Here is a 25,313-nt window from a genome sequence, read left to right as displayed (position 1 = left end):
AGGAATAACCCGAGCATCGCTGGGTGTGACCCAAAAAGCAAAAAAAAAAAAAAAAAAAAACAAACATAAAGAAACCATACACACACACACACATACAATTATATAATTATACACACATACAGTTGCACATGGCATGCTCAGATTTTACTCCTGGCTACTCAGAGGTCAACAAAAGCATGGAAGGCGAGTGCCCGACCCACTCACTGTATGGTCCTGGGGTCCATAAACATATAAACCAGTTATACATTAACATATTCAATTATAAATTTGGAAGTATTGAAAAAAGTTCATTCCTCAGATGGAATCACTAAAGCATGCATTCTGGTTTTCAGGGGTGAAGGACTAACCTGAGGTGTTCAGGGTTACTCCTGGCAAGGTGGGGTGGGGGGGAGGGGAAGGGATCCTGGGGATCCAATCCAGGTCAGCCAGGTTCAAGGCACCCTACCCAGGTATTCTCTCTGGCTGTTTTTGTGCCACAACCAATAAAATAGTGCTCAGCAGCTACTCCCAGATCATTGCTTGCTCAAAAAAACAAAAACACCTCTATCTAATCCATATATTTTGATATTTAGCAACTCTTGGTATTTGGGGCAGTCATGCTGGTGGTGTCAGGTATCAAATGGGTCTGCTGTAAAAAAGTGCCTCAACCTCTGTACTCTCTCCTGCCCAACAATTAGCTAAGGACCTGAATATGGTACCTAGCACCTCTCATCACTTGCAAGCATTTAAGGTGTTCATTTTATTCACGAAAGGATGCTTATCCTTCTCAGGGGCTTGAACCAAACAGTAGTGGGTAAGGTACTTGCCTTGTACGTAACATCGCCCGAGTCCTGCCAGTATGCCTAGCCCTGAGCCAGAAGCCGTATTACCAGTGTAGCCCCCCGCCCCCAAACACTTCCCTCACCACAAGATGCTTATCCCATTCAAAACATTTAAGCATTTTTCTCCCCAGTAACTCTGTAAACAGTACTGTAGCCCAAACTTGAGATACAAGGACATTCTTTACTATGGGGATGGAGGTGGGGTATCTTTTTTTTTTGGCCAACCTGGAAGCACTTGGAGCTTATTCCTAATTCCACAACCAGGGATCACTCCTGATGGAATTTGGGGGACCATATATGGTGTTGAGGAAGAAATTTCTGGTTGGCCGTGCAAGGCAAGCACCTTAACTGCTATACTCACCCGGCAACCCCATTTCCTTTCCATGGAGAGGGCCTACCTCCAAGTGGTGTGCAAGGAGCTCTTCCTGGTCATTTTGTCAACCCAACCAATGTCAAGTTGCAAGGCCCAAAGACCTTTAAGTTCGCTTTTTTTTTTTGTACCCCATTGAGCAATAAGCATTCTTGAAATCCCATTCCAGTGAACAAAAGTGAATTCTTAGGAAACTGTAATGGGCTGGAGCACTACCTCCCGCTGTAAGGCACTCGCCTCATATTACCGACCTGGATTTGATACCTGAGTGCAGTCAGGAGTAACCCCTAAGCACTGCTGGGTGTGGTCCAAAAAACAAACAGTACCCCAGAAATCTAAGCTGTACTTTTTGGGGTGTGGAATGGCCCCATGCTGTACTCACCCCAAGATACTAGGCCAAGCTGACTATATACACTGCAAGGGGACAAGGCAATGTGGTTTCAAGGATGAAATTTGGGTCCTTACCTAAGACATGCAAGGCAATGCAACACTGACCTAAACTCTTTGGCTCAAACTTTTGGTGGGGGCAGAAGGGATATCACGGTACATACCAGCAGTACTCAGTGGTTACTCCTACAATGCTTGAGACCTTATGAGGTTCTAAGGCCAGCCACATGCAAAGAAACGTAATCCCTGGGCTATCTCTGGATAGTGCCAGGATTTAAACCAGGGCACCGAGCTCTTTAGTCTCTAGATTAACAACTTTGTTTTGGGGTCATACCAGGCAGTGCTCAAGGATTACTCGGGGGGTGGGGGGGTCAGGGAACCAAATGGAGCACCAGGAGTTGAATCCCAGTAAGCTGTGTGCAAGGCAAGCACCTTCTCTGCTATAGTATTACCCCAAGAAATCTAATTTCCAGACTGACATACAAAAATGGTTTAACAGGACAAAAGTTACTCTGTCAGAGTACCTACATACTAAACACATCAAGTATAGATTCATTATGCTTCAATACCCTTGGGGAATTTGTAGGATTTTCTAGATGTAGGGATGGGGAGATAGCTCAAAAGCTAGAAAGTGCAGCCTTGGCAAGTATGAGACCTAAGTTTGATCCCCACCACACCACTGAAGTAGGACCTTCTGGAATCTAGGAGTGAGCACTGAACTGTTTGACTTGCACAGTGGAGGTATCACCATGTGGCCTTTGGGTCCCTTGTGCAGTGTTTGGGAGTTCCTAATTCCCAAAATCTTTTTAGCAGCATTCCAAGAAAAGGCCATTGGCTATTATTCCAACACTCTCATGCTTATCAGGGAAGAAAAGGTTGTTTCCCCGTCTAAATTCCAATATCCTTTGCTTGCTTATTATTGAACTTCCCATTGACTCTTTTGTTTTCCCTCCAAAATTCTGGGTGCAGCAATTGTCTTAAGGATTAAACTCTGGAATTCCAGGCTTTAGCACTGCTTGCGACGGAAGCCCTTAATATTTGACAAAACCCTGAAATACAAAGTATTTATTTTTCTTTTGGCAGTGCCTGGGATAAACCCAGGCCTCATGCATTCAAGGCATACACTTCTCTGCAGGGCCACATCCCTGGCTCAAAAATAATGTATTTTTATGCTTTACAAATACAAAAATACTGGAGAATTAAGAACTGCCAAAATGCAGAAGCTCAAAGATTTACAGGAGGACAACACATTTAGTTTTATTTCAATCAAATCACAATACTTTCTTTTCCAACTGCTGCAAAGTGCATCTACAATTTTCTATTACAGATCCACTTTCAGATGGTTTTCTGTGACATTACAGTAAGCCTCTTATTTTTCCCCCCAAACAGAGGAATAGTCCCAAATTGTTCCGTCAGTAAAAATAACTCCATTCCGGTAAATGGTAATACATGAAATTACAGTAAACCAGACACTTAAAGGACAGCCAAGAAATCTTCCAACAGTTTATTAGAAAGAATGTAGACATTAAAAAAAAAAAACCCACTGTCATGAACATAAATTGAGGTTTTCAGCCCTGATAAGCTGAATTTAAAAAAAAAAAAAGATTAAAAAACCCAATAGTGTATCAACATTTTTTCACTCATTTGCCGTACTGACAGTGCAAATACAAATTTGGTCTAAATGTACAGACTCTTAAGCAACAATGTACAGCCTTTCTTCGTCCTCCATGCTAAGAGATGTAGAAGTTTAAGGGTCAAACAATACCAAATGTACAGGCTTCAAAAACCATCTAAATAGGGCATACACTAATTTTAGCTAAAATACATCTGGAACACTGACAAGTGATTACTTACATACAATAATGTAAATTTTTAAAAAATAAAACTTTAGTGAAACAATCCTGAAGGACATACCAGAGGAACAAGGTTACCAATTTATGGTATCAACCAATTTGTTTCAGCCACTTTGAGTCCATGTTCTAAAATCTAGTTATCGTTCCCTAAGTCAAGAGCTTCCTATCATGTCAGTTATCTATGTTATGAAGTAAAGGAGACTTAGGTGAAATGTTTTGTCATAACCACTGTATCAATTGCCTAGGACCTCAACGTGTCAGAGAAATCTGGGAAATGTTCATGCATAAGGTTATTGCCTTAGCTGACTTAAAATTGCCCCATACAATGGTACATATCAACCCTTAGTGAAGCCTTTAAAAAAAAAAAAAAGGTTGAAAAATGGGTTAAGGAGGCAAATACAGCATCTGCCTTTAGAGCTACCAACTCAGGAATTCTCTCAATTATGAAATCTTGAAGAGAAGTTATTTTTTTCTTTCTCAAATTCCGGTGATGACGATATTCCTTACTCCAGATCAGGCATTTCTGAAAGGATTTTGAAAAGATTAATATAAAGTACAAGGAAACAATCTACCAAATTCAAAGCTTATTATTAAAAACTGCTTTGACTATCAGAAGCCATTTTTCCTACAAGAACTGTAAAAAAGTCAATTATTTTGAATTTGGCCTTTGATATGAAATACTATTGCGTAATATTTTACAAAGTCACTTACTTTCATCATCACTGTCTTGTGAATCCTGCAGAAGGGAAAATGAACAAAGTTATTAACTTAAATAATCAGTCCTGTACTAACTGAACAATTTTCCTTAAAAAGTTGAAGTACTATACAAAGATATATAGTTATTTCAAGCTTTGAATTTTAATCAGTGAATTTAAGTTTACTTAAGAGGAATTTATGTACAGTGGAGGAACTCTGAATATGTGCCTTCCGGTGGGAATTAGTCCACACTTAAATCTCCTGCCATTAATCATCTTGTTAAGAATGTTTTTCTCTCTTCTTGGCATTCATTCAATGGAAGATAAAATTACTGTTCAATATGAAGATCACTGAATTTGGCAAAAGACAATAATTAATACTAGTTATTGAATTCTCTATATTCGGAACGTTACTGAACTAGTTTTGTGAAAATGCTAAAAGGATGTCAGAAGAAGGGAGAATATTGAAAGCGTGGTCTAGTATATTCTTTAAGAGTCACAATGTCCACCTGCTTATTACTAGTTTCTAACAATCTTGTTGTAGTGCTGTTTAACTGTTGAAATATTCCTAAACTTACTTTTAAATAAACCATACAAAGCCTCTATGCAATGATTATTCTGAATTTTGATCCCTGTAAAAATCATTCAGGACACCAGTTCCCTAGAAGGTACCCATCTGTGCTTGTTTTCTCTCTCCAAAAAAAAAAAAAAAAAAAAAAAAAAAAAAAAAAAAAAAAAAAAAGATAAAGGGGTGGGATGGGGAGGGCACACAACACACACACAAAAACAAAAACGCCCTCCCCCCAATGTTCCCTATGTTTTTTTGTTTTTGGGCCACACCCGGCTGTGCTCAGGGTTTACTCCTGGCGGGGCTGGGGCTGGGGCTGGGGCTGGGGCTGCCAAATGTGGTGCCGGGAATCGAACCTGGGTTGGCTGCATGTAAGGCAAGGGCCTTACCCGCTGTAGTATCACTCCGGCCCCTTTTCCTGTATTTTTTAAAGGAGAAAAACAAAAAACAAACAAAAAACAAACAAAAAACACCATCAAGTGGCCAAAAAAGCAATCTTGAATCGATATAAAATCAACCTATAAATACATTCTTACTATTTAAGTAAACAGAGAAAAGAATTTAGACTTACATCATCTGCTCCATCTACTTCTGGCAAATCTACATCCTCATCACCACCCATGTTGTTCATCATCTATTTGAAGTGTAAAAATTAGTTTTAAAAATAATGTCAAATTAAACCCTAACAATTAGGTTGCACACTCTAGAATAACTTTTATAGGAAGTTTTACATATCTTCACCAATGAAAAGAGGAAATTAAATACTAAGTCCCTTTCTCTGGAAAAGGTAGATTATACATAAAAACAGAAAACTCGTTAGGAAATTAAGATTAAGTTGTCATCAAAAAATGACACCATTAAAATTAATCCAGCAAGTCACCTATTTAGAATACCAAAATTCTATTAACCCTGTATAACAAGAAAAAGAATGGGACTGATTTTTTTTTTTTTTGCTTTTTGGGTCACACCCAGCGATACACAGGGGTTACTCCTGGCGGTGCTCAGAGGACCATATGGGATGCTGGGAATCAAACCCGGGTAGGCTGCGTGCAAGGCAAACACCCTTCCCACTGTGCTATCGCTCCAGCCCGATTTGTAAAATTTTATATCTAAAGCTAAGTGGCATATGTATTATGGGAGTTTCAGAGTAATTTTACATAATGTGAAGGACCTGTAGTATGAAAAAGTAGGTCCTTTTTAGATTGTAAAAAAGGCTTGAATATGAAACCAAAGGATGAACCAAAGGATAAACGTTTAAAGGATAAACGTTTAACCAAAGGATAAACGTTTAAAAAAATCAGTAGATCAACATAATTCTAGAGACAGACTGAAAAAGCCCTCAAATTTTAAATAAAACAGGCATATGTAAATGATCTACCAATTTAGCATCTTTGTTTCTGATCATAAAGTCATTATTTAAAAGGTAAAGATAAGCAAATACTAAATGAGGATTTATCTCCCAATTTACAACTTTTCTGAAATACTTACATTAAGATAATCATGCCTAACTTTCTAAAACAAAAACCAAAGACTTCAAATATATATCCTTACCTGGATTCTGGAATTAAAGGATATCCCACCCCCACTCCCCCCAAAATTCTAGGCAACCTAGTGTTCAATAATCCTTATAAACTGGGGTTGGAGAGAGTTGCATTCATTCATGGGCTGAATGCACACTTTACACATGGGGAAATCTAGTCATCCCCAAACACAGAGCCTTGAGTAAGCAACTCAGCACCAACCAGTATGGCCCCCAAACAAAAACAGTGTTAAAGACTTCACCTACTTCTGAAGGTACTACTGAAAACTAAGTTTCTTTAGTAAGGAAAAACACTCAGAACCTGTCAAACACAATGCTAGGTCCCCAAAAGCAGTTAAGAAAAAAAAAAAAAGGACAGAAGCTATAGCAGAAAACAAAGTACAGAACAAAGACACTATACTTGATGCGGAATCAATGAGACCATTCTTAAGACCTTGTGGCCAGAGAGATGGTAAAGAGGTTAAGGCACTTGCATGGCATTTGGTTAACCACAGTCTTATCTCTGGTATCATATGGTCCCCTAAGCACTGCTAGGAGCATAACCCAGGGTATGGCTAACAACCATTCCATCAACTCAAAAGAGGAAAGATATAAATAAGCAGGCAGTTGCATACAACTGGAAATTAATTTGTTTAACTCTGGGCTGTTAAAGAAACAAACATGAAGGGCAAGAGAAGAGAGTACAGAGGGTAAGGCCCTTGTCTTGCACGTAGCTGATCCAGAAGTTCCATCCCAATACTCCATATGGTACTCCAAGCTTGTCAAGAGTGAACAGCCAGGATTAAGTTCTGAGCATTGCTAGGTATGGCCCCAAACAAAACAGTAGGAGAGGGGGAAGAAAAAAGAAAAAAAATTGTTTTATCCCTCCTTTCACCTAAAAGTTATCATTGAGCTATGGCAATATATATACATTTGGGTGACAGTTTGGGAAAATATGCTTAATCACCTTGACTCTGCTAGGACACCAATCTTAGCGAACGTCTCACCATAATTCTTTTGAGCCACATGCAGATATATGGACCAATTCAAATGGAACTAAGTCTGCAAGTCTAATTTGTATTTCAAGGCTCTGAAATACAAGTTTTATCACAAAAACTTCTGTCCCCAATTTTGGAATGAAAACAGCAAGGGGCTGGGGGATAGTTTAAAGGACTGGAATGCATGCTTTGTATTAAGAATGCTGGATTTGATCTCTGGCATCGCATGGTCCCCCTAAACCATGAAAGGAATAGCCCTGAACCTTGGTACCAGTGGGCGAGAGATCCCACTCCCACAACATACCAAAACAAAACATAATGAAATCCACACACACACACAAACAACCAGCAAGGTATTTTGAATTATAACTCACTGAGTTAATTTTGGTCTTTACGTATCTTTTAGAAATTGAATGTTGCTGGTATGTGGCTCAACATTTTTATTTATTTATTTTTGGGTCACACCCGGCGATACACAGGGGTTAGGCTCTGCACTCAGGAATTACTCCTGGCGGTGCTCAGGGGACCATATGGGATGCTGGGAATCGAATCCGGGTTGGCTGCATGCAAGGCAAACGCCTTACCGGCTGTGCTATCACTCCAGCCCCAATGTGACTCAACTTTACACAGTGCATGCCTCAAATGTGTAAGGCCTGTGTTTGATCAACCTCCTGGTGAAACAAATGCATAGAAAACTAATTCCATACATCTTTGAAACGTTCAGAATAAGAGAAGGAACACATGGAGGGTGCGGGATCCCGGAGGAAAAGAAAAAAGAAAAAACAGGTTCCAAAAAGAGCCGAGAGCACCGGGAAGTTCCAGATGGAGTAGGCGCCGCATCCCGCCTCCCCCAGATGGAACCCTGGTGACCAGAAGCCTCTACAAACACAGCTCGAGTATGCGGGAACGAGGACTTTTTCTCAAAACCGCGCGGCCGCTTATGCGGCCGCGCGACATCTCTCTATATACAAAGTGATCAATGAGAAGTAAACCACCCAATCTTTCTCCCTGAAAATCAGAGTTAAGTTTGGAGCATGGCCACAGCCCCAGAAACACAAGGACTTAATGCAGAAACCAGCAGCTTAGAGCAGAAAAGTGAACGGACGATGCGTTAACCCAGGCCATCATTTCTGCCCAGAGGGGAAAAGGGTGTTGCCCCATTCGCCCTCTCTTCTCTGGAAAGAAGGATGGCGGCCGCATGGGAGCCTTGTGGACAGCAGGTATGAGCCGGGGGTGTGGGGGCAACTAAAACCTCATGGGAAGGGGGGCGTTCTGGTCCGTCCTTCACGCCCTACCGAGGTCACTAGTTGCCCCCCACGAGCGGCTCTCCAGCACGGCCACAGCCCCAGAAGCACAAGGGCTTAATGCAGAACCCAGCAGCTTGGAGCAGAAAAGTGAAAGGACTATGCGTTAATCCAGGCAATCATTTCTGCCCAGAGGGGAAAGGGTGTTGCTCCCTTCCGCCCTCCTCCCTCTGGAAAGAAAGATGGCGGCCACATGGGAGCCTTGTGGACAGCAGGTATGAGCCGGGGGTGTGGGGGCCACTAAAACCTCATGGGAAGGGGGGCGTTCTGGTCCGTCCTTCACGCCCTACCGAGGTCACCAGTTGCCCCCCACGAGCGGCTCCCCAGCACGGCCACAGTCCCAGAAGCACAAGGACTTAATGCAGAACCCAGCAGCTTGGAGCAGAAAAGTGAAAGGACTATGCGTTAATCCAGTCCATCAAGTCTGCCGGAGGGGAAAGGGTGTTGCCCCATTCGCCCTCTCTTCTCTGGAAAGAAGGATGGCGGCCGCATGGGAGCCTTGTGGACAGCAGGTATGAGCCGGGGGTGTGGGGGCGACTAAAACCTCATGGGAAGGGGGGCGTTCCAGTCCGTCCTTCACGCCCTACCGAGGTCACCAGTCACCCCTCACGAGCAGCTCTCCAGCACGGCCACGGCCCCAGAAGCACAAGGACTTAATGCAGAACCCAGCAGCTTGGAGCAGAAAAGTGAACGGACTATGCGTTGATCCAGCCCATCAAGTCTGCTGGAGGGGAAAGGGTGTTGCCCCATTCGCCCTCTCCTCTCTGGAAAGAAAGATGGCGGCCACATGGGAGCCTTGTGGACAGCAGGTATGAGCCGGGAGTGTGGGGGCCACTAAAACCTCATGGGAAGGGGGGCGTTTGGGTCCGCCCTTCACGCCCTACCGAGGCCACCAGTTGCCCCCACGAGCGGCTCTCCAGCACGGCCACAGCCCCAGAAGCACAATGACCTAATGCAGAACCCAGCAGCTTGGAGCAGAAAAGTGAAAGGACTATGCGTTGATCCAGGCAATCATTTCTGCCCAGAGGGGAAAGGGTGTTGCTCCCTTCCGCCCTCCTCCCTCTGGAAAGAAAGATGGCGGCCACATGGGGGCCTTGTGGACAGCAGGTATGAGCCAGGGGTGTGGGGGCGACTAAAACCTCATGGGAAGGGGGGCGTTCTGGTCCGTCCTTCACGCCCTACCGAGGTCACCAGTTGCCCCCCGCGAGCGGCTCTCCAGCACGGCCACGGCCCCAGAAGCACAAGGACTTAATGCAGAACCCGGCAGCTTGGAGCAGAAAAGTGAACGGACTCTGCATTGATCCAGGCCATCAAGTCTGCCGGAGGGGAAAGGGTGTTGCCCCATTCGCCCTCTCCTCTTTGGAAAGAAAGATGGCGGCCACATGGGAGCCTTGTGGACAGCAGGTATGAGCCGGGAGTGTGAGGGCGACTAAAACCTCATGGGAAGGGGGGCGTTTCGGTCCGCCCTTCACGCCCTACCGAGGCCACCGGTTGCCCCCCGCGAGCGGCTCTCCAGCACGGCCAGGACTCCAGAACACAGAAACCAATTTCTTAACTATCTGACTTTCAGTAGAAATACTTCCAGGGTCAATAGGTAAAAGAGCAGAAATCCAAAACCAACATTTAATTCTTGAACCCAGCCGTAGAAAGCAAATCACTTCACAATGCTTTTTCAGCATGTCTGATTTGGGGGGGGGGGGTAAACTCTAAATAATAGTGGTGAATCTTTTATTGAAACAATGAATCTAATCAAAGCAGATAGAGTGTTAACTAGAATTCATCTGCTTCACAGGGACGAGGAGGGGTGGGGGGTGGGGTTTTATTGGGGTTCTTCATGGTAAAAAATAAGTATTGGTAAAGGGAAATGTGTTTGATATTTGCATGACTGAGACATAAACCTGAAAGCTTTGTAACCTTTCCCACAGTGATTCAATAAATTAAAAAAAAAAAAAAAAAAAAAAAAAAAAAAAAAAAAAAGAAAACTAATTCCATACAATAAGAACTTAAAATAATGCAGGTCTACGTCCCACTAGCTACTAAATTACACTGAGTACATAGACAGGCACTCAGAGGGAGATGCAAAAAGGCATTTAAGAACTTACCTCAGAGAAACGGTCAAAATTAGACATGTCTTCATCTGAATCATCTTCCCAATCTTTCCAATTATTGAAGTCCACGCTAAGCCAATTAAGCTAGATCAATGAAAACGTCACCCAGTGATTAGTTCAACTCACTGGCATTCACCTATTAACTACATTTTGGACCTCTATGTTAGTATTCATCAGTAAAACATGGAGTTAAACAAAGTACACTAGAAATAGTCAAGTCAAACCCAGTAATGATAAACCAAACTATTTTCATGTACTAAGCCCTGAAAGTAGAGGAACACATTCAAAAGACAAAGATTCAGTTATCCTCAGGAAACATATCATATTCCTATATGACACAAATCTCTTATATTTAAAACATTAAAATTTCAGCAATGATACTAAAAAGGAAAAGAGGGAGTGGGGAGAAATAAAACCTACCTTTGCCCTTTCTTTTGTTAATCTTGGCCATGACTGGCCAGATTCTCCTTTTCGTAAACAACATAAAATTGACCTATCCGTTCTTTTATGCTTGGAATCCTAAAAATAAAAGTAAGAGCAACATTATGCTATTTGTTCTTCCTGTTTCACCATAGCTTGTCAATCCTTTACCTCTATTTTCTTTAAACAACCCACAGACTACTAAAATCTAATATACAGAACTGAAGAGGAAAAAATCTCAGTACAGAGGTGATTAGAATAAAATCTCTTATTTTTATTTTTGGGTGACACCTGGCGGTGCACAGGGGACCATATGGGATGCTGGGAATCGAACCCGGGTCGGCCACATGCAAGGCAAACGCCCTACCCGCTGTGCTATCTCTCCAGCCCAAAATCTCTTATTTCTAACATATTTCTCCTACCACTTAGGTACACCCCATCAAGATTCTATTACTTTGAAAAGACAAGCAATCAGAATATTTGTCTTAATTCCCAACAGTAATAGTAAGAAAAGAGTATATAGCAAACACTATAATTAAGGAGAAATATTGCAAAATATATGTAATTTTCTGAAATGTTAACACAATTAGTGCTTAGTCCTAATCAGTTAAGTGTGTCCATTTAATCATGACTTAAATAGCGTTATTAAAGCATTAAGACTACTTACATTTGGGTCAATACAGTGAAAAAGATCAATTTCATTTAAATGTTTAAAATTATCACTTCCTCCAAGACAGCTATGGGGGGGGGGGGGGGGAGAAAAGAAAAGAATGAGCTTCTTCGAAGTGTTGATAATCACTGAAACAGAAAATGAACTAAGGCTATTCAGCTGCCTGAAATATGCTGTAAAAAGTCACTTACCTGAATGTAAGTTTAGATTTTTCAAAGTTTACATTAACATCTTTACTGTCTTCAACACAAAATTCAATGAAGACATAGTCCCTTCGATCGTACCATTTCGCAGAAGCAGGCTGCCTACAAACAAAAATAAACACAAAGTTGTAATTCATGAACCAGTTATAAAACCCCCAGAGTGCAGCATACTGAGAGTAACATTTCTCAACTTTATTAGTGTTTTCTGAGGAAGTATATTAGAATTCAAATGGAAGCATTTTTTCCTAGTAGCTGCATTCTAAATTAAAACAGTATTAATTTCACAATAGAACATAAGATTAAAAAGGAGAGAAATGTTAAATCTAATTAGGTACTTTCCAAAATTGATATGCTATTCCTTTTGAGACCTGTTCCTAATTCACTTCTACAGAAATGTACATTTGAAAAACCAGGAAAAAACAAAATCAAACATAGTATGATACATGGTAGGTAGGTGCTTGCCTTGTTTGTGGCTGACCACTTTTGATTTCCCATAAGTTCACCAGCACCAAGAGTGATTCCTAAGCATAGCTGGGTGTGCCCCCCCTCAAGATCAAAAACAGCAGCAATAAAGGGAAGGATGGCTCAGGCAACCCACCCTGGTTCAGTGTACCAAGGGGCCTCCCAACCAAGTGCTGGGTGTGGCATTAAGGGGCTTTGGGCTTCAGGTACTACAGGGCCTGAATATCCACTGGCACTTGAACTTAACCTCCTTGCCCACCTGATTCACCCCTTGGGGAAAACAATGAATTATACTGTAGCACTGTCCTTCTGTTGTTCATCAATTCCAGTAACTGGTGTTACTGTTTTTGGCATATGGAATACTTCATGGGTAGCTTACCAGGCTCTCGAGAGGGGCAGAGGAATTGCACCCAGGTAAGCTGCGTGCAAGGCCAATGCTCTACCCCGCTGTGCCTTTGCTCCAGCCCAAATCCACTGTAAACTAATTTTTAGTTTAGTAGGTAGGGGAACAACACTAGCTGGAAAGGTTGGAGAGCATACAAAAAAATGTAAATGGAGGGCGGGGGTGTCCTGATTCCAGCCATGGCACAGCCTCTTAAGCACATATGGTCTAAACCCACCTCCCAAATATTTCCACCAAATTGTGTAAGAATTTAAAAATTATGGGGGGGGGGGGGGGGAAGTGTTTCTCATCATCAAATTCTCATTAGGGGTAAGACACCTTGCTTGCAGCTGACTGGGGTCAGTTCCCAGCAACCAATATGTTCCCCTGGGCCTTGAGTGAAGGAAGAGCTAGGATTAAATCCTAATGTATCTCCAGGTATGGCCCCCAAACAAAAGTTCTGATAGTTTATTTCTGCTGATAAAGCAGCTTAGCACTCCCTATAGCAAACAAATTCTCACAGACATATTTTTGTGAAAAAATTGAATTTCCCCCCACAGTCATGGCCAGGTAAATGGCCCAGCTTCACAACTAATCCACAAATTTGATTCTGGAGATGTAACTGAGGCTGTGTATATACAAACCAAATGCCTTAGTATCTTAATCCCGTATTACCTCTCTGACCCCTATGATATATATATATATATATATATATATATATATATATATGCACAGGGGTTCCATATGGGATGCTGGGAATCTAACCAGGGTCAGCGTCATGCAAGGCAAATGCCCTGCCTGCTGTACTATTGCTCCAGACCTGATGAAAGTATTTTTAAAGAACTTTATAACATTTAGACAAGTTACTCAAGACAAATATTTGTAGATATAGGTAAGTTTCTAGAATATTCTATTCCATTTCTTTCTTCTTTTTTTTTTTTTGATTTCATGACCACATCTATTAATGCTTGGTCTGGCGTCATGACGTGCTAATCAACCCTGGACCTCCCACATGTGATACTAGATGTAACTCAAAAACAATAGAGAAAACCCAGGGCTGAAGATACTACAGTGGGTAAGATGCTTGGCCTGACGTGCAGCAGAGAGGGGGTTCAATCCCACTACTGTGTAAAGTCACCACTGAAAACTGCTGCAATTATTTCTTTAAAAGCAAGTATGTGAAGATGGACAAATAGTACAGCAGTTAGGGCCTTTGCCTTGCATGCAAAAAGACCTGGGTGCGATGGGTACCCCATATGGTCATCCCGTTTCCCCTCCCCGCACCTCAATACTATAGGAGGAATTCCTATGTATTCCCTGAGCATTGCCTGTTATGGCCCAAAAATACCAAAAGGGGGGAGGGGGGAAGAGGAGGAGACACCTCTGGGGCTAAATACAGATGCATCAAGTGAACAGAGCAGAGCCAAGTTTTATTGGGAGTGATCCTCAGGCTCCCCCGGTCTCTGCACCATTTATGGAGGAGAGGAAGAAGGGAGTTTCAATGATAATCTAAAAAGCATAGCTGTCCAATTTTGGGGGTCACACCCAGCAGTTTTGGGGACCAAACCTAAACTTTATGCATGTCAAGTTTTCACCCAAGGTCAAAGAGCTCTCACAAGATTATCAATTTCAAAATGTATCTTTTACTTGAGAATCTGAAAGTTATATGGAAATTATAAATTTGAAAATATAATTTAGGGGACAGAAATAACACAAGGGTTAAGGTGCTTGCCTTGCATGCGGCTGACCCCCAGCATTCCACGTGCACCTCACCCCCCACCCCCCCCACCCCCCCCGTCCCACACAAACCTCACCCCCTATGGTACCATTTACTGGGCCCAAGAGAGAACAGGAGGTAAGGGAGTCAGCTTGCAAGTACCTAACCACAGGTTCAATCCATGGCACCACCCGGAGTAGCCCTTAAACACCTCCATGTATGCCACCAAAGTGCTCCCCACAAAACGGGGGGGGGGGATCAGTGTAGTTAAATACTGAAAGAAACTTACACCTAAACTGATTCCTGATCTAAAAGCAAAGTTACAGTCAACTGCCCCAAACCTGCTTGCATTTAGCAGCAGGGACTTACTTTGGCCTCATATTTAGCTACTCATATTTAGCATTGAACCATCCCCCTTCTCAGGTTAACTAAAACTTAGTAAGGCGGAGCGATAGCACAGCAGGTAGGGTGTTTGCCTGGCACGCGGCCGACGCAGGTTCGATTCCTCCATCCTTCTCAGAGAGCCCGGCAACCTACCCAGAATATCCCACCCAGTGCACAGCAGAGCCTGGCAAGCTCCCTGTGGCATATTCAATATGCCAAGAACAGTAACAAGTCTCACAATGGAGACATTACTGGTGCCCGCTCGAGCACATCAATGAACAATGGGAGGACAGTGCTACAGTGCTACGATTTAGTAGGTTCACATATTCTCTCAAACTGAGCTACAAGGCAAGTGCACGATAAACTCCTTACCTGCAGTAAGCAGCACCTATCTCTCTGGCCCCAGTTAGTGGAGTGCCTGGGAACGAACCTTGGTTGGCTGAGTGCAAGGTAAAAGGCCTAACTGCTGCACTATCACTCCAGTCCTAGACCTGCATTCTTAAAAAGCACTAATGATCAAAGTACCCTAAATGAACCAGTATTTCTAGAGAAATGACAGACTACAGGTCTGCCATGGGGAATATAGCAAAGTTCAGGGATCTTCGCAAATGAATTCTAAGCCAAGCAGAAAGCAACATTAAAGGTCTCTCTCTATTCAGCCAAAACAATGTTAGCATCAGAAAGAACAGAAAAATTTGAGATTCATTCAAATATAACGAATACAGAAACTCTCAAAGAGAAAGATAACAATTCTACACCAGAAGATGAGAAAGCTTCAATTCCTTACAAATTAGCAATTAAAGGGGAAAAAAAAAAACGGGGCTGGAAAGACAGTCACTGGTGGAGTAACCAGATCCATCACTTGATGTGGGTCAAAAAGAAAAAAGCTGGGGCTGGAGCAATAGCACAGCAGGTAGGGTGTTTGGCTTGCACACAGCCGAAACGGGTTCGATTCCCAGCATCCCATAGGGTCCCTTGAGCACCGCCAGGAGCAATTCCTGAGTGCATGAGCCAGCAGGAACCCATGTGTATCGCCGGGTATAACCCAAAAAGCAAAAAAAATAAAGCCAAACAAACAAACTCTTTCCTTTTAAACCTCTAATCACAGTAATTAAATATAGTCTTTCTTTCTCTTTCTTCAATTTCTCCTTCCTTCTCACCCTCTTCTTCCTTCCTTTCTTCCCGTTCCCCCTTCCTTCTTGTGAAGAAAGGTATTTACTGAATGAAATTTGCTTAAAAAGATGTTCAAGTGGGGAAATATGTTGAAAAGATTACACAGGCTTCTTCAGAGCAAGCAGAGAGACAAGCAAGAGAAATGTGCTCAAGATGAAAATGGGCTTGAAGATCAAGCCTCCCCTCCATCTTTCTAAGTTTTTGTTCAATAATAACTATTTTGTTTCACTGAAAAAACAAAATGAAAACCAAACCTAAATAACTGAATATAGTCACCAGCACCCCCCAGCACTGCTGCAAGTAACCAAGCAGCCTCATCCTGCAACAAAAAAAGAACTCCAGTTCTGATCTGGAATAAAATGTCTAACCAATTATAACCTCTAAGCAACAACCCCCCCCCCCCCCCCCCCCAGTTCAAGCACCACTGGATATGATGTCAAAACAAAATGAAACAAAAAGGCTAAAACAACCAGGGCCAGAGAGAGTCCAGGGATTGGCTTGTTGGCCTGCCAACCCTGGTTTGATTCTTCAGCACCACATATAGTTTCCTAACCTAGCCAGGGGTACTAGAGCTTCTATTCCCTGCATCCCATATGGTCCTCTAAGCCAAAGAATGATTGCTGAGTGCAAAGCTAGGAGTGCCTCAACACTGCCAAGTGTGCCCCAAAACAAAAAGTTAGAAACCTAACAAAACAAAAAAAACCCTCCCCATTTTTATATATGAGCAATCACTAATTTTTGCAGAAAATATTTGTATCTAAACATGTATAAATCATAAGGCAGCAAACAGATGCTTTGCAGAGGGAGCCATGATCAATCCCTAGCACTGCATGGCACTCACACCCCAAAACACCACTAGGAGAAACCCTAGGCACTGAGCTAGAAAAGTCTTTTGAGTAACAGTGGGTGTACCCTGTCCAGGAGAAGAGGAAAAAGGGAGGAATCTTGAGTTACAATATCCTTTATCAATAAACTGTAACATATCTTTATAACTAACACTATGACCAAAGCCCCAATCTCTTTCCCCCACATATAATAGATACTTGTAAATATTGGACACACACACGGGCAGTGGTAAGGAGGTACTCTTGGCTGAGCTTGGGGAACCTTATGTTGTGTGGGGTATAGATCCAAAGTCAGCCAAGGATAGTCACATGCAAAGTAAGAAACTTAACCTCTGCTCTCTCCACCCACTGTTCACAAAAGTGGTTTTTCTGACCACACCTAGCCGTGCTCAGGGATTACTCCAGGTGATGTTCTGCGGACGATATGAGATGCTGGGTATCAAACACAGGTCATCAGTGTACAAAGCAAGAGCCCTACCTGCTGTACTATTGGTCCATGGACATAATCCCAACACCACACCTATAACCCTCCCCCAAAGATCCCCCCTTCCCAACTCATCTGTTAGTCCCCCCATTTTGTTGCCCTTTGGATCTTTGTTGCTACCTGGCTGTATATCTTTTAAGTCCCATGAGAAAGACATTCTGTATTAACCCTTTCATTCTGCTCTACTTGACTCAATGGTAGCCTCAATTCTATCCATGTTGCTGCAAAGTGCACGACTTTGTTCTTTCTTAGAGCTGCATAGTATTCCATTCTGTTCATAAGTTTTTACAAGCAGATACATCAGACCCTCATATTATTAAACACAAAGACTTAAAAGTCTATCAGAATTTAGTCTGGAACAGGGCTAAGTGGTAGAACACTTGCCTTAAAATTTCTGGCTTTTTAAAACTTTTATTGAATCACTGTGAGATAGTTACAAGCTTTCATATTTGAGTTATAATCACACAATGATCAAATACCCTCCTCCCTCCTCCAGTGCACATTCCCCACTACACTTGCCTTAAAATTTAGTGAAACAAATTAGTGTATGTTTATAAATCTAAATGTAGTTTAAATTAGGCTCCCTTAAACACATCATACTCTCATAGGATTTGTGTTATTATAAAATGTATCCTAGGGGTCAGAGTGGGTAGGACACTTGCCCTGCATGTGGCTGATCCGGGTTCAATCCCTGGCATCCCTTATGGTCCCCCAAGCACCACCAGGAGTAATTCCTGAGCGCAGAGCCAGGAGTAACCCCTAAGCATCACAAGGTGTGATCCAAAAAGCCCCCCCAATCTAATAATATATACACACACGTATATAATTATCTCATATAATAACAAATTTCCACATCATGTGACAAATCTTTTAAGTCTAACACAATTTTATTTTTTGGTTTTTGGGCCACACCAGCTGTGCTGATAGTGTGCTGAAAACAAGCAAGCACCCTACTAGTGTACTATTTCTCCTGCCCCAACTTGTTGTTTCAACATGCAAGTATGTACCAACAATGGTTCACACTTTCTAAAGTAGCTTATCACAAATTGCTGAGCTGATGTCATGTGTTCTTTCTGAATGTAAAACATGCAATACATCATCTTTAGTTATTAATACCTTCAAAGAGCATTAAGATAACACTAGCAGTACCCTTTTCAGTTTTGGTCTTTGGGCTACACCCAGCTGTGCTCAGGATTTATTCCTGCCCCTGCACTCAGGGATCACTCCTGGAGGTGCTAGGAGATCGTATGTGGTGTCAGATATCATACCTAGGGTGGGCACATGCAAGGCAGCATGTTACCTGCTGTACTCTCACCAGCTTTTTTTTTTGCGGGGGGGGGGGGGAGGGGTGTCCTACCAATTATCTCTCTGGACACATGAGCTTATTCTTTTTTGGGGAGGGAGGAGGGTCACACCCGGTCTGGCTTTGCACCACTCAGGAATTCTTCCTGGCGGTGCTCAGGGGACCATATGGGATGCTGGGAATTGAACCCAGGTCGGCCAGGTGCAAGGCAAATGCCCTACCTGCCGTGCTATATTGCTCCAACCCCACACATGAGCTTATTATTCTTTATTATTCTTGTCTGGAGGCTGCCCCGAAGTTGCCAAAGATGCAGTTCCTACACGCAAAGAATGCACTCTAGTCCATAAAGTAATAAAATAATCCACGTTTATTTCCTTTACTTTTGGGTAGTAGACATACCACCTTGTTCGTGTGTGTGTGTTGCCTCAAACACAAAAACATGGGTCCATGAGCTCTACTGCATTACATGCTCAGTCTAATTTTTGGAAGGAGGTGCAGGTCCACACCTGATAGTGCTCAGGAATGGCTCCCAGCAGTGCTACTAGGAATCATGTCGTGCTGGGATCTAAATCGTACTTCTGTGATAGAAAGCAGGCAATCTATCCATTGAGTTATGTATCTGGTCCAAGTTTATCCTCAGTGAAGCCTACTATTATTTGGATAAAAAGATAAAATAGGAATAAGACTAGGGTTTGGAGACACGCATAGCAGTGCTCAGGACTCTATGTTGTACCAGAGTAAGAACTGCATTACAGAGCTGCAGCCACATGATAGGCACTTGGATCGCCAGAGAGATAGTCACGAATCACGACCATCCTGTTATTCATCGATTGCCTCGAGCAGGCCCCAGTAACATCTCCTTCATCCTAGCCCTGAGATTTTTAAGAAAGTGCTATATTCAAGGCTCTTTCGAATTCTCATTCAGAGAGATAGTATAGAGAACAAATACTACAGTTCTAATGAGGGAATGGGAGCATCCTCTTAGACCTTAGTAGTAAAGCCTAGTGCTATATACAATGGTTCCAGACTCTAGCACCACATATAAGATACCTTGAGCATCACCGGAGTGGCCCCTGAGCACTGTGCCATATGTGGAATCCTCCCCCTCTTCGGGTAACAAAGCAGCCCAATTCCTGCATACCTCCCAGAAGGAGCTCTCTTTCAAGGCCAACCATTATTTCTTGCACAGCCTATTTATTAGAGATGCCTGACTGCAGGTACTCTCTCTAGCTTTAAAACCATTTTATATTGTGGGGTCAGAGAGACAGCACATTGGGTAGGTAGTCTGTGCCACAAGCATGAAATCAGGAATAAAACCCTGAGCACTGCAGGATATGGCCCCAAACCAAAAGAACTATATAACATTTAAACAAAGAAGGTGGCAGCCAGAGTTTTTCTAATTGCCTTGCAGATTTCACAGCTAACTTGGGTTCTATCCCCAGCACACCATATGGTTCCAGTGCCAAAATACCCGGAGAACACTGGGTGTAGCTTCCTAACCACAAAAGTCAGCCATTAAAGATACTGGGCCAGGAAAACAGCTCAAAAGACTAGGGCACATGGCAATCACGTGGTAGCCCTGAAACCAACACTGTTTGGGTTCCAAAGATACCAACAGAGGTGTGGCCTCCAAAAATAGTCTAAATTATGCTATAAAATATCAATTACTGGTTTTTAAAATATTAAGCTGATCACATAATCAAATCAAGAAACTTAATTTTTGGGCCAGAGGGATAGTTCAACAGGTAGGGCGTCTGTCTTGCATGCAGCAAGCCGGGGGTTTGATCCCGGGCATCCCATACGGTCCCCCAAGCACTTCCAGGAGCGATTCCTGAGTACAGACAGGAGTAGCCCCCTGGGTGTGACAAAAAAAGCAAAAATAAAAAATAGTTAAACAAAAAAATCTTTATTACCAATACACACTGGGTTCAAAGCCAAGAGATTTGTAACTTCCAGTTTCTACTGCCTTTTAGTTAAAGTCTAACTAAGCATAGAAAAAAGGAAAAAAGAAAATCAAGTTGCCAGGTTACAGTGGTTAGGAAATCAACACTGAACAAAGGCCATCACTGGTTACATTTCCTTAACATACAGAAATTAACCACAGATGATATTATAATTTGTTTGGGGGCTAAGGATCAAAGGTTTTGGGAAGTCTTTCCAACAAACCTCCTGTAACAACATAGTAAAAATTTTACCAAAGTTAAAGCTGGTCACAAGATCTCATCAGTAAAAATGATCCATAGAGCACAGAGAGAAATTAAACATTTTACTTTTCAAATAAGGCTTTGATTTGCACAAACCAACCCAGGTTGGATTACCTGGCACCCTATATGATATCTCCAGTACAGCAGAAGTGATTCCTGAGCGCAGAGCCAGGAGTAAGTCCTGAGCACTGGCTGCTGGGAGGCCCCCCAAAATCCTCAAGATATTCAATGGATATCTTCACATCCTAGAAGTCTATAGCACACCAACAAAAAGAATTATCAGCAAGCTTCTTTGTAGGACTGGATAGCCCTTTAAAGGTTTTTTCGGGGCTGGAGAGATAGGACAGTGGGTAGGGCTTTTGCCTTGCACACGGCCAACCCGGATCCAATTCCCAGCATTCCATATGGTCCCCTGAGCACCGCCAGGGGTGACTCCTGAGTTCAGAGCCAGGAGTAATCCCTGTACATCGCCAGGTGTGACACAAAAAGAACAAAAAAAGTTTTTTCCCAGCTCAAATAACGACTTGTAATAATCATCTTGTAAACTTATTGGTTTTTTTTTGGTTCACACCTGGCGATGCTCAGGGGTTACTCCTGGTTCATGCACTCAGGAATTACTCCTGGCAGTGCTCGGGGACCATATGGGATGCTGGGATTTGAACCCGGGTCAGCCGTGTGCAAGGCAAACGCCCTACCCACTGTGCTATCGCTCCAGCCCCTCATCTTGTGGTAAACTTATTGAAGTAATTAAGTTCCATGAAGTACTTACAGAATCTGCAAGATGGCACTTACTAAACATCTTAAGGAGACTTGTTCTTTTTACTCTTTTTTGCCCGCTCATCTTTAAAGATTTTAAAATAATTGAGGATATGCTGCTTTCTAATACTTTTCATCGGAGTTTTAAATCTATTTATGTAACTTACTACCCACTTACTTCGCTATTTTATGTGACTTCCATAAAGTAAAATGTCTCCTTCTATGTCTTTTCCTTACTTTTGAGTCACACCAAGCAGTGCTCAGGGACCCATACCAGGTGCCGGGGATGGAACCTGTATCGAATGTGTGCAAAGTAAGCGCCTTACCCGCTGTACGATTTCTCTCATCCATTTCTTTGTTCTATTCCTGTTTTGTTTTTTATTTGGGGGGGGGAGGTCTAGGATAGAAACCAGGGCCCCACACATGGGAGGCATGTACTCCATCCACCCCTTCGGAGCTAAATGGCAGCCCTAATTTCATTTGACAATGTTTATCTAGTAAGTAGATAATTTTTACCTTAAATTCATTTCCCCTTCGTTCAAATGACAGATTTTAAAGAGAAAGGCATAATTAAAATCATCTTTCACGAGACAGTTTTTTTTTGGGGGGGGGGGGTTGTGGAAATTCTAATTTCTAATATCCTTTTTTACAGTAATACAAGCCTTCTCCAGGCGTGTTCTCTGCTCAACTGGCTGTAAAGTATGCTTCACTTTTCCACTTGGATTTCTCACCAACTACACTTACCGTCAACGATCACGACTTCATTGAGTAAACTCTTCGAAGTAACTTTTCTCAGAAAAATAAAAATGCTCCCCCCCCCGTTCCCCATACAACGTTCAGTTCCGACCAAAAATCTGAACCCCGCAGCTCGGGGAAAGGCTCAAGCTTTCCCCCCACTAATACGAGGCTTGGACGCAGGGGCCAGCGCCTCGCTTGGATGCAAACAACACGGTCGGTCGTCTGAACCTCTGAGCGGGCTCGAGATGAGTCTGTCTCCCCCTCCCCGTACGGCGATTACTAGCCGGCGGCCAGCCCCGGGCCCCTCGACGGCGAGTCGGTTAGTACCACCTCGTCGTCACTAACGCGGGACGCGGAGCTCGGGAAGCGTCCCCAAGTGGCTCTCGACCAAACACGTGCACAGGACCAGCTCGGCCCACGGCGGCCCGGGCCCCCCGCGCCACGGAGCTCGGGGAGCCGGCATGGCCGCCCTCTCGTTGCCTAGCAAGACCCGTCGCCGAGCGCGCCGGGCCGCGTGGTGCGGGCCCGCCGGCGGCGCCCCCCGCCCTCCCCCACCCCGCTCCCGGCGGGGGCCGGGCCCGACCCGAGGCTGCGAGTCCGGCCGGCCCCCGCGCGGTACGGCGCGCCACGAGGGTCCCGCCTCCGCCGGGCCCGCCGCTCGCGCGAGGGGAGGCCTCCAATCTCGGCGGCGGGAACGTTCCGCGGCCCCCCGGCCCGGCCCGGGGCCCGAACGGGCTTTCCGGGGAGGCCCGGGGGCGGTTTGGAGGTGCGAGCGGCGAACGTGTGGAGGAAAAATGTCCTCCGCCCGCCAACGGCAACCGGAACCAGGCCACCGGACCTCCCACCCCGCGGCCCGGGTCGGTGGGGACGAACGCGAGGGGCCCCGAGCGGGAGGAGGGGTGCGCCGGCGGGGGGGGGCTTTCCGGGAACCCCCCCCCCGGCGCCCTTCGGCCCGGGGGTCGCACTCACATGGTGGACGGGGCAGGGAAGGCGCGAGCGGGTGGGCGGGCCTCTCCGGCGGCGGCGGCTGCTGAGGAGTCGGCTCCTCTCGGGCGGCCACTCCGGCGTCTGCTCCCGGTCGCGGCCTCGGCTCGCTTCCCTCCGGCGACGGCGGCGGCTGCGGCGGCTGCGGGCTCGACCCGGGTCCCACAATGCACCGCGCGCCGGGACGGCTGGTCCGGCCCGGGAGCAGAGGCGACTGGAGGCGAGGGGCGCGAGAACGGGAGAATGAACGTGCGTGCGCGCGAGCGAGCGAGCGAGGGGTGGTGAGGTCGGGCGGCGGCGAGTGACGCAGCAAAATGCCCGGGCCCCGCCGCCGCGCGTGCGCACTCTTTGTTTTCGGGCCCCGGCGCGGCTTTCTAGAGATCTCTACGGAAAGGGCGGGGCCTCGCGGGGCCTTCGCGAGCTTTCCGCGAGCTGGGCCTGCCCTTCGCCGCGCCCGGGCGCCGCCTCCTTCCCGCCTCGCCTCCCGCTCTCCGCCGCCCCCCGCCCGCGGCCGAAAACCGTTGGCCGCCCAACCGCCCGGCCGGCCGCGCGCCAGGCCGTCTCCGGAGAAACGGCTGCGTGGACACGGGGAGGCTGGAAAAGGAAAATGGGGCCTTGGGCCCGGCCTCCTCCCCAGGAAACCTCCCACCGCGAAAAGATCGCAAATTAAGAATGGAGGGCCGGGGTCCAGCTCGCCATTTTTGCGAAGGTCGGAGCCCCTGGGGCCGGGGCTGCGGAAACCGGAGACGTTTGCCCCGGGAGGAGCCCCGGGGGCGGGCCGTCGGCCTGCCGTGAGGGAACAGTGGTGGAGGTGTGACAGGGTTATCCGAGGCGAGTCCGGGTTTCTGGAAGTGGCAGGACTGGGGCGCTTGGGGGTTGCGGGCACGCCGGTGGGGGAGGGGCGGCCCTGTTGGTCTTCCGAGATTAGCAGCGAGCGAGGCCGCCGGATTAGGCTCGTTAGGGGAGAAAATAATAAAGAGACTTCAAACAGTACTTGCCTACTCTCGAAGGTTCCTTCATGCTGGAGTGGAACATTTGAACACAGGGTGGGGGAGGAGGGGAGGCTTTGCTTTCAGCATAAGGACCTAAGAGCTGTGCTGTACCGGGCAGGAACTGACGCCGAAGTGGGGCTCTGCTCAGGTCCCATCAACACAGCTGAGGGCCACAGAGATGTTTCAGAGACTCATGCTTTGCGTTGCAGAAGCCCTGGGTTCAACCCTGTCACCACGACGTCCCCCTGCACCCCAGAGCACTTGATGTGGGCCCCAAAACAAAAAAGGTTCATCTTGAGTTTGATCAACGCCGCTGCCGCCGCCAGAAAACAGCCTGGTGCAGTCCTTGTGGTCCCTTCAACGGTGGTGGAGCTACCGCATCAGGGCATAGGCTGGCATTGCTAGGAATAACCTCCAGCACCAGAGCACCCAGTATGTGTGTGTATGGGGGCGTTGGCGGAGGAAGGGAAGGGAGAGGTTGCCTCTGACAAACAGGTGAGGCTGGTTGTGCTCAGTTCATGTGTCATGTGTAGTTTGATTCCTTGAACTGTGAACTTAAGTGGTGGCAGACAGTAACAGTGATAGTAACAGCTTGCCTTGCATGTAGCCCACCCTGATTCGATCCTGGGCACCCCATAGGTCCCCCAAGCCCCGCCAGGAATGATCTCTTGAGTGCAGAGCCAGGAGGAGTAATCCCTGAGCATTGCCGGGTGTGGCCCAAAAACAAAACAAAAGGTGAAACCCATCTCTGATACTAAGGAGTCTACTGTCTTTTGGGGAAAACAAAACACAGAAGCCAAGGTAATTGATTGATGGAAATATAGAAAATAGTGGGAGCATAGAGGAGAGATCAGGGGTCTAAGTCATAGTCTAGCTGGTAGGGCTTTTCCCTTGCACGGGGCCCACTCTGGTTCAATTCCTGGTACCCTGTGTGTCCCGTGATTCCCTGAGCACAAAGCCGGGAGTAACCCCT

General features: G+C 45.2%; 1 protein-coding gene across 3 annotated transcripts; it reads right to left on the bottom strand.

The window, feature by feature from the left end:
* Nucleotides 1-2,626: 2,626 nt before the first annotated feature.
* On the bottom strand, nucleotides 2,627-23,582 carry PTGES3 (prostaglandin E synthase 3). Of its 3 annotated transcripts, XR_008793280.1 has the most exons (9): nucleotides 23,334-23,581; nucleotides 11,905-12,018; nucleotides 11,711-11,780; nucleotides 11,044-11,142; nucleotides 10,618-10,707; nucleotides 5,266-5,328; nucleotides 5,051-5,112; nucleotides 4,143-4,167; nucleotides 2,627-3,954 (listed from the first exon to the last, which is right to left on the bottom strand). XR_008793280.1 is itself a non-coding variant. In XM_056120007.1 (8 exons), coding segments are annotated over exons 1-8 (483 nt in total). In that variant the 5' UTR covers nucleotides 23,336-23,582; the 3' UTR covers nucleotides 2,627-3,934. The 3 variants fall into 3 exon arrangements, 2 of the variants coding, with proteins under 2 accessions (XP_055975982.1, XP_055975983.1); XM_056120007.1 differs by lacking the exon at nucleotides 5,051-5,112 and having other exon boundaries at nucleotides 23,334-23,582; XM_056120008.1 differs by lacking the exons at nucleotides 5,051-5,112; nucleotides 5,266-5,328.
* Between the last annotated feature and the right edge of the window lie 1,731 nt (nucleotides 23,583-25,313).

This window comes from Sorex fumeus, unplaced genomic scaffold (assembly GCF_029834395.1).
Source record: "Sorex fumeus unplaced genomic scaffold, SorFum_2.1 ptg000042l, whole genome shotgun sequence".
Lineage (NCBI taxonomy): Eukaryota > Metazoa > Chordata > Mammalia > Eulipotyphla > Soricidae > Sorex > Sorex fumeus.
Note: the sequence above shows the minus strand (reverse complement) of the source record. Positions and strands in the feature narration are given on the sequence as shown.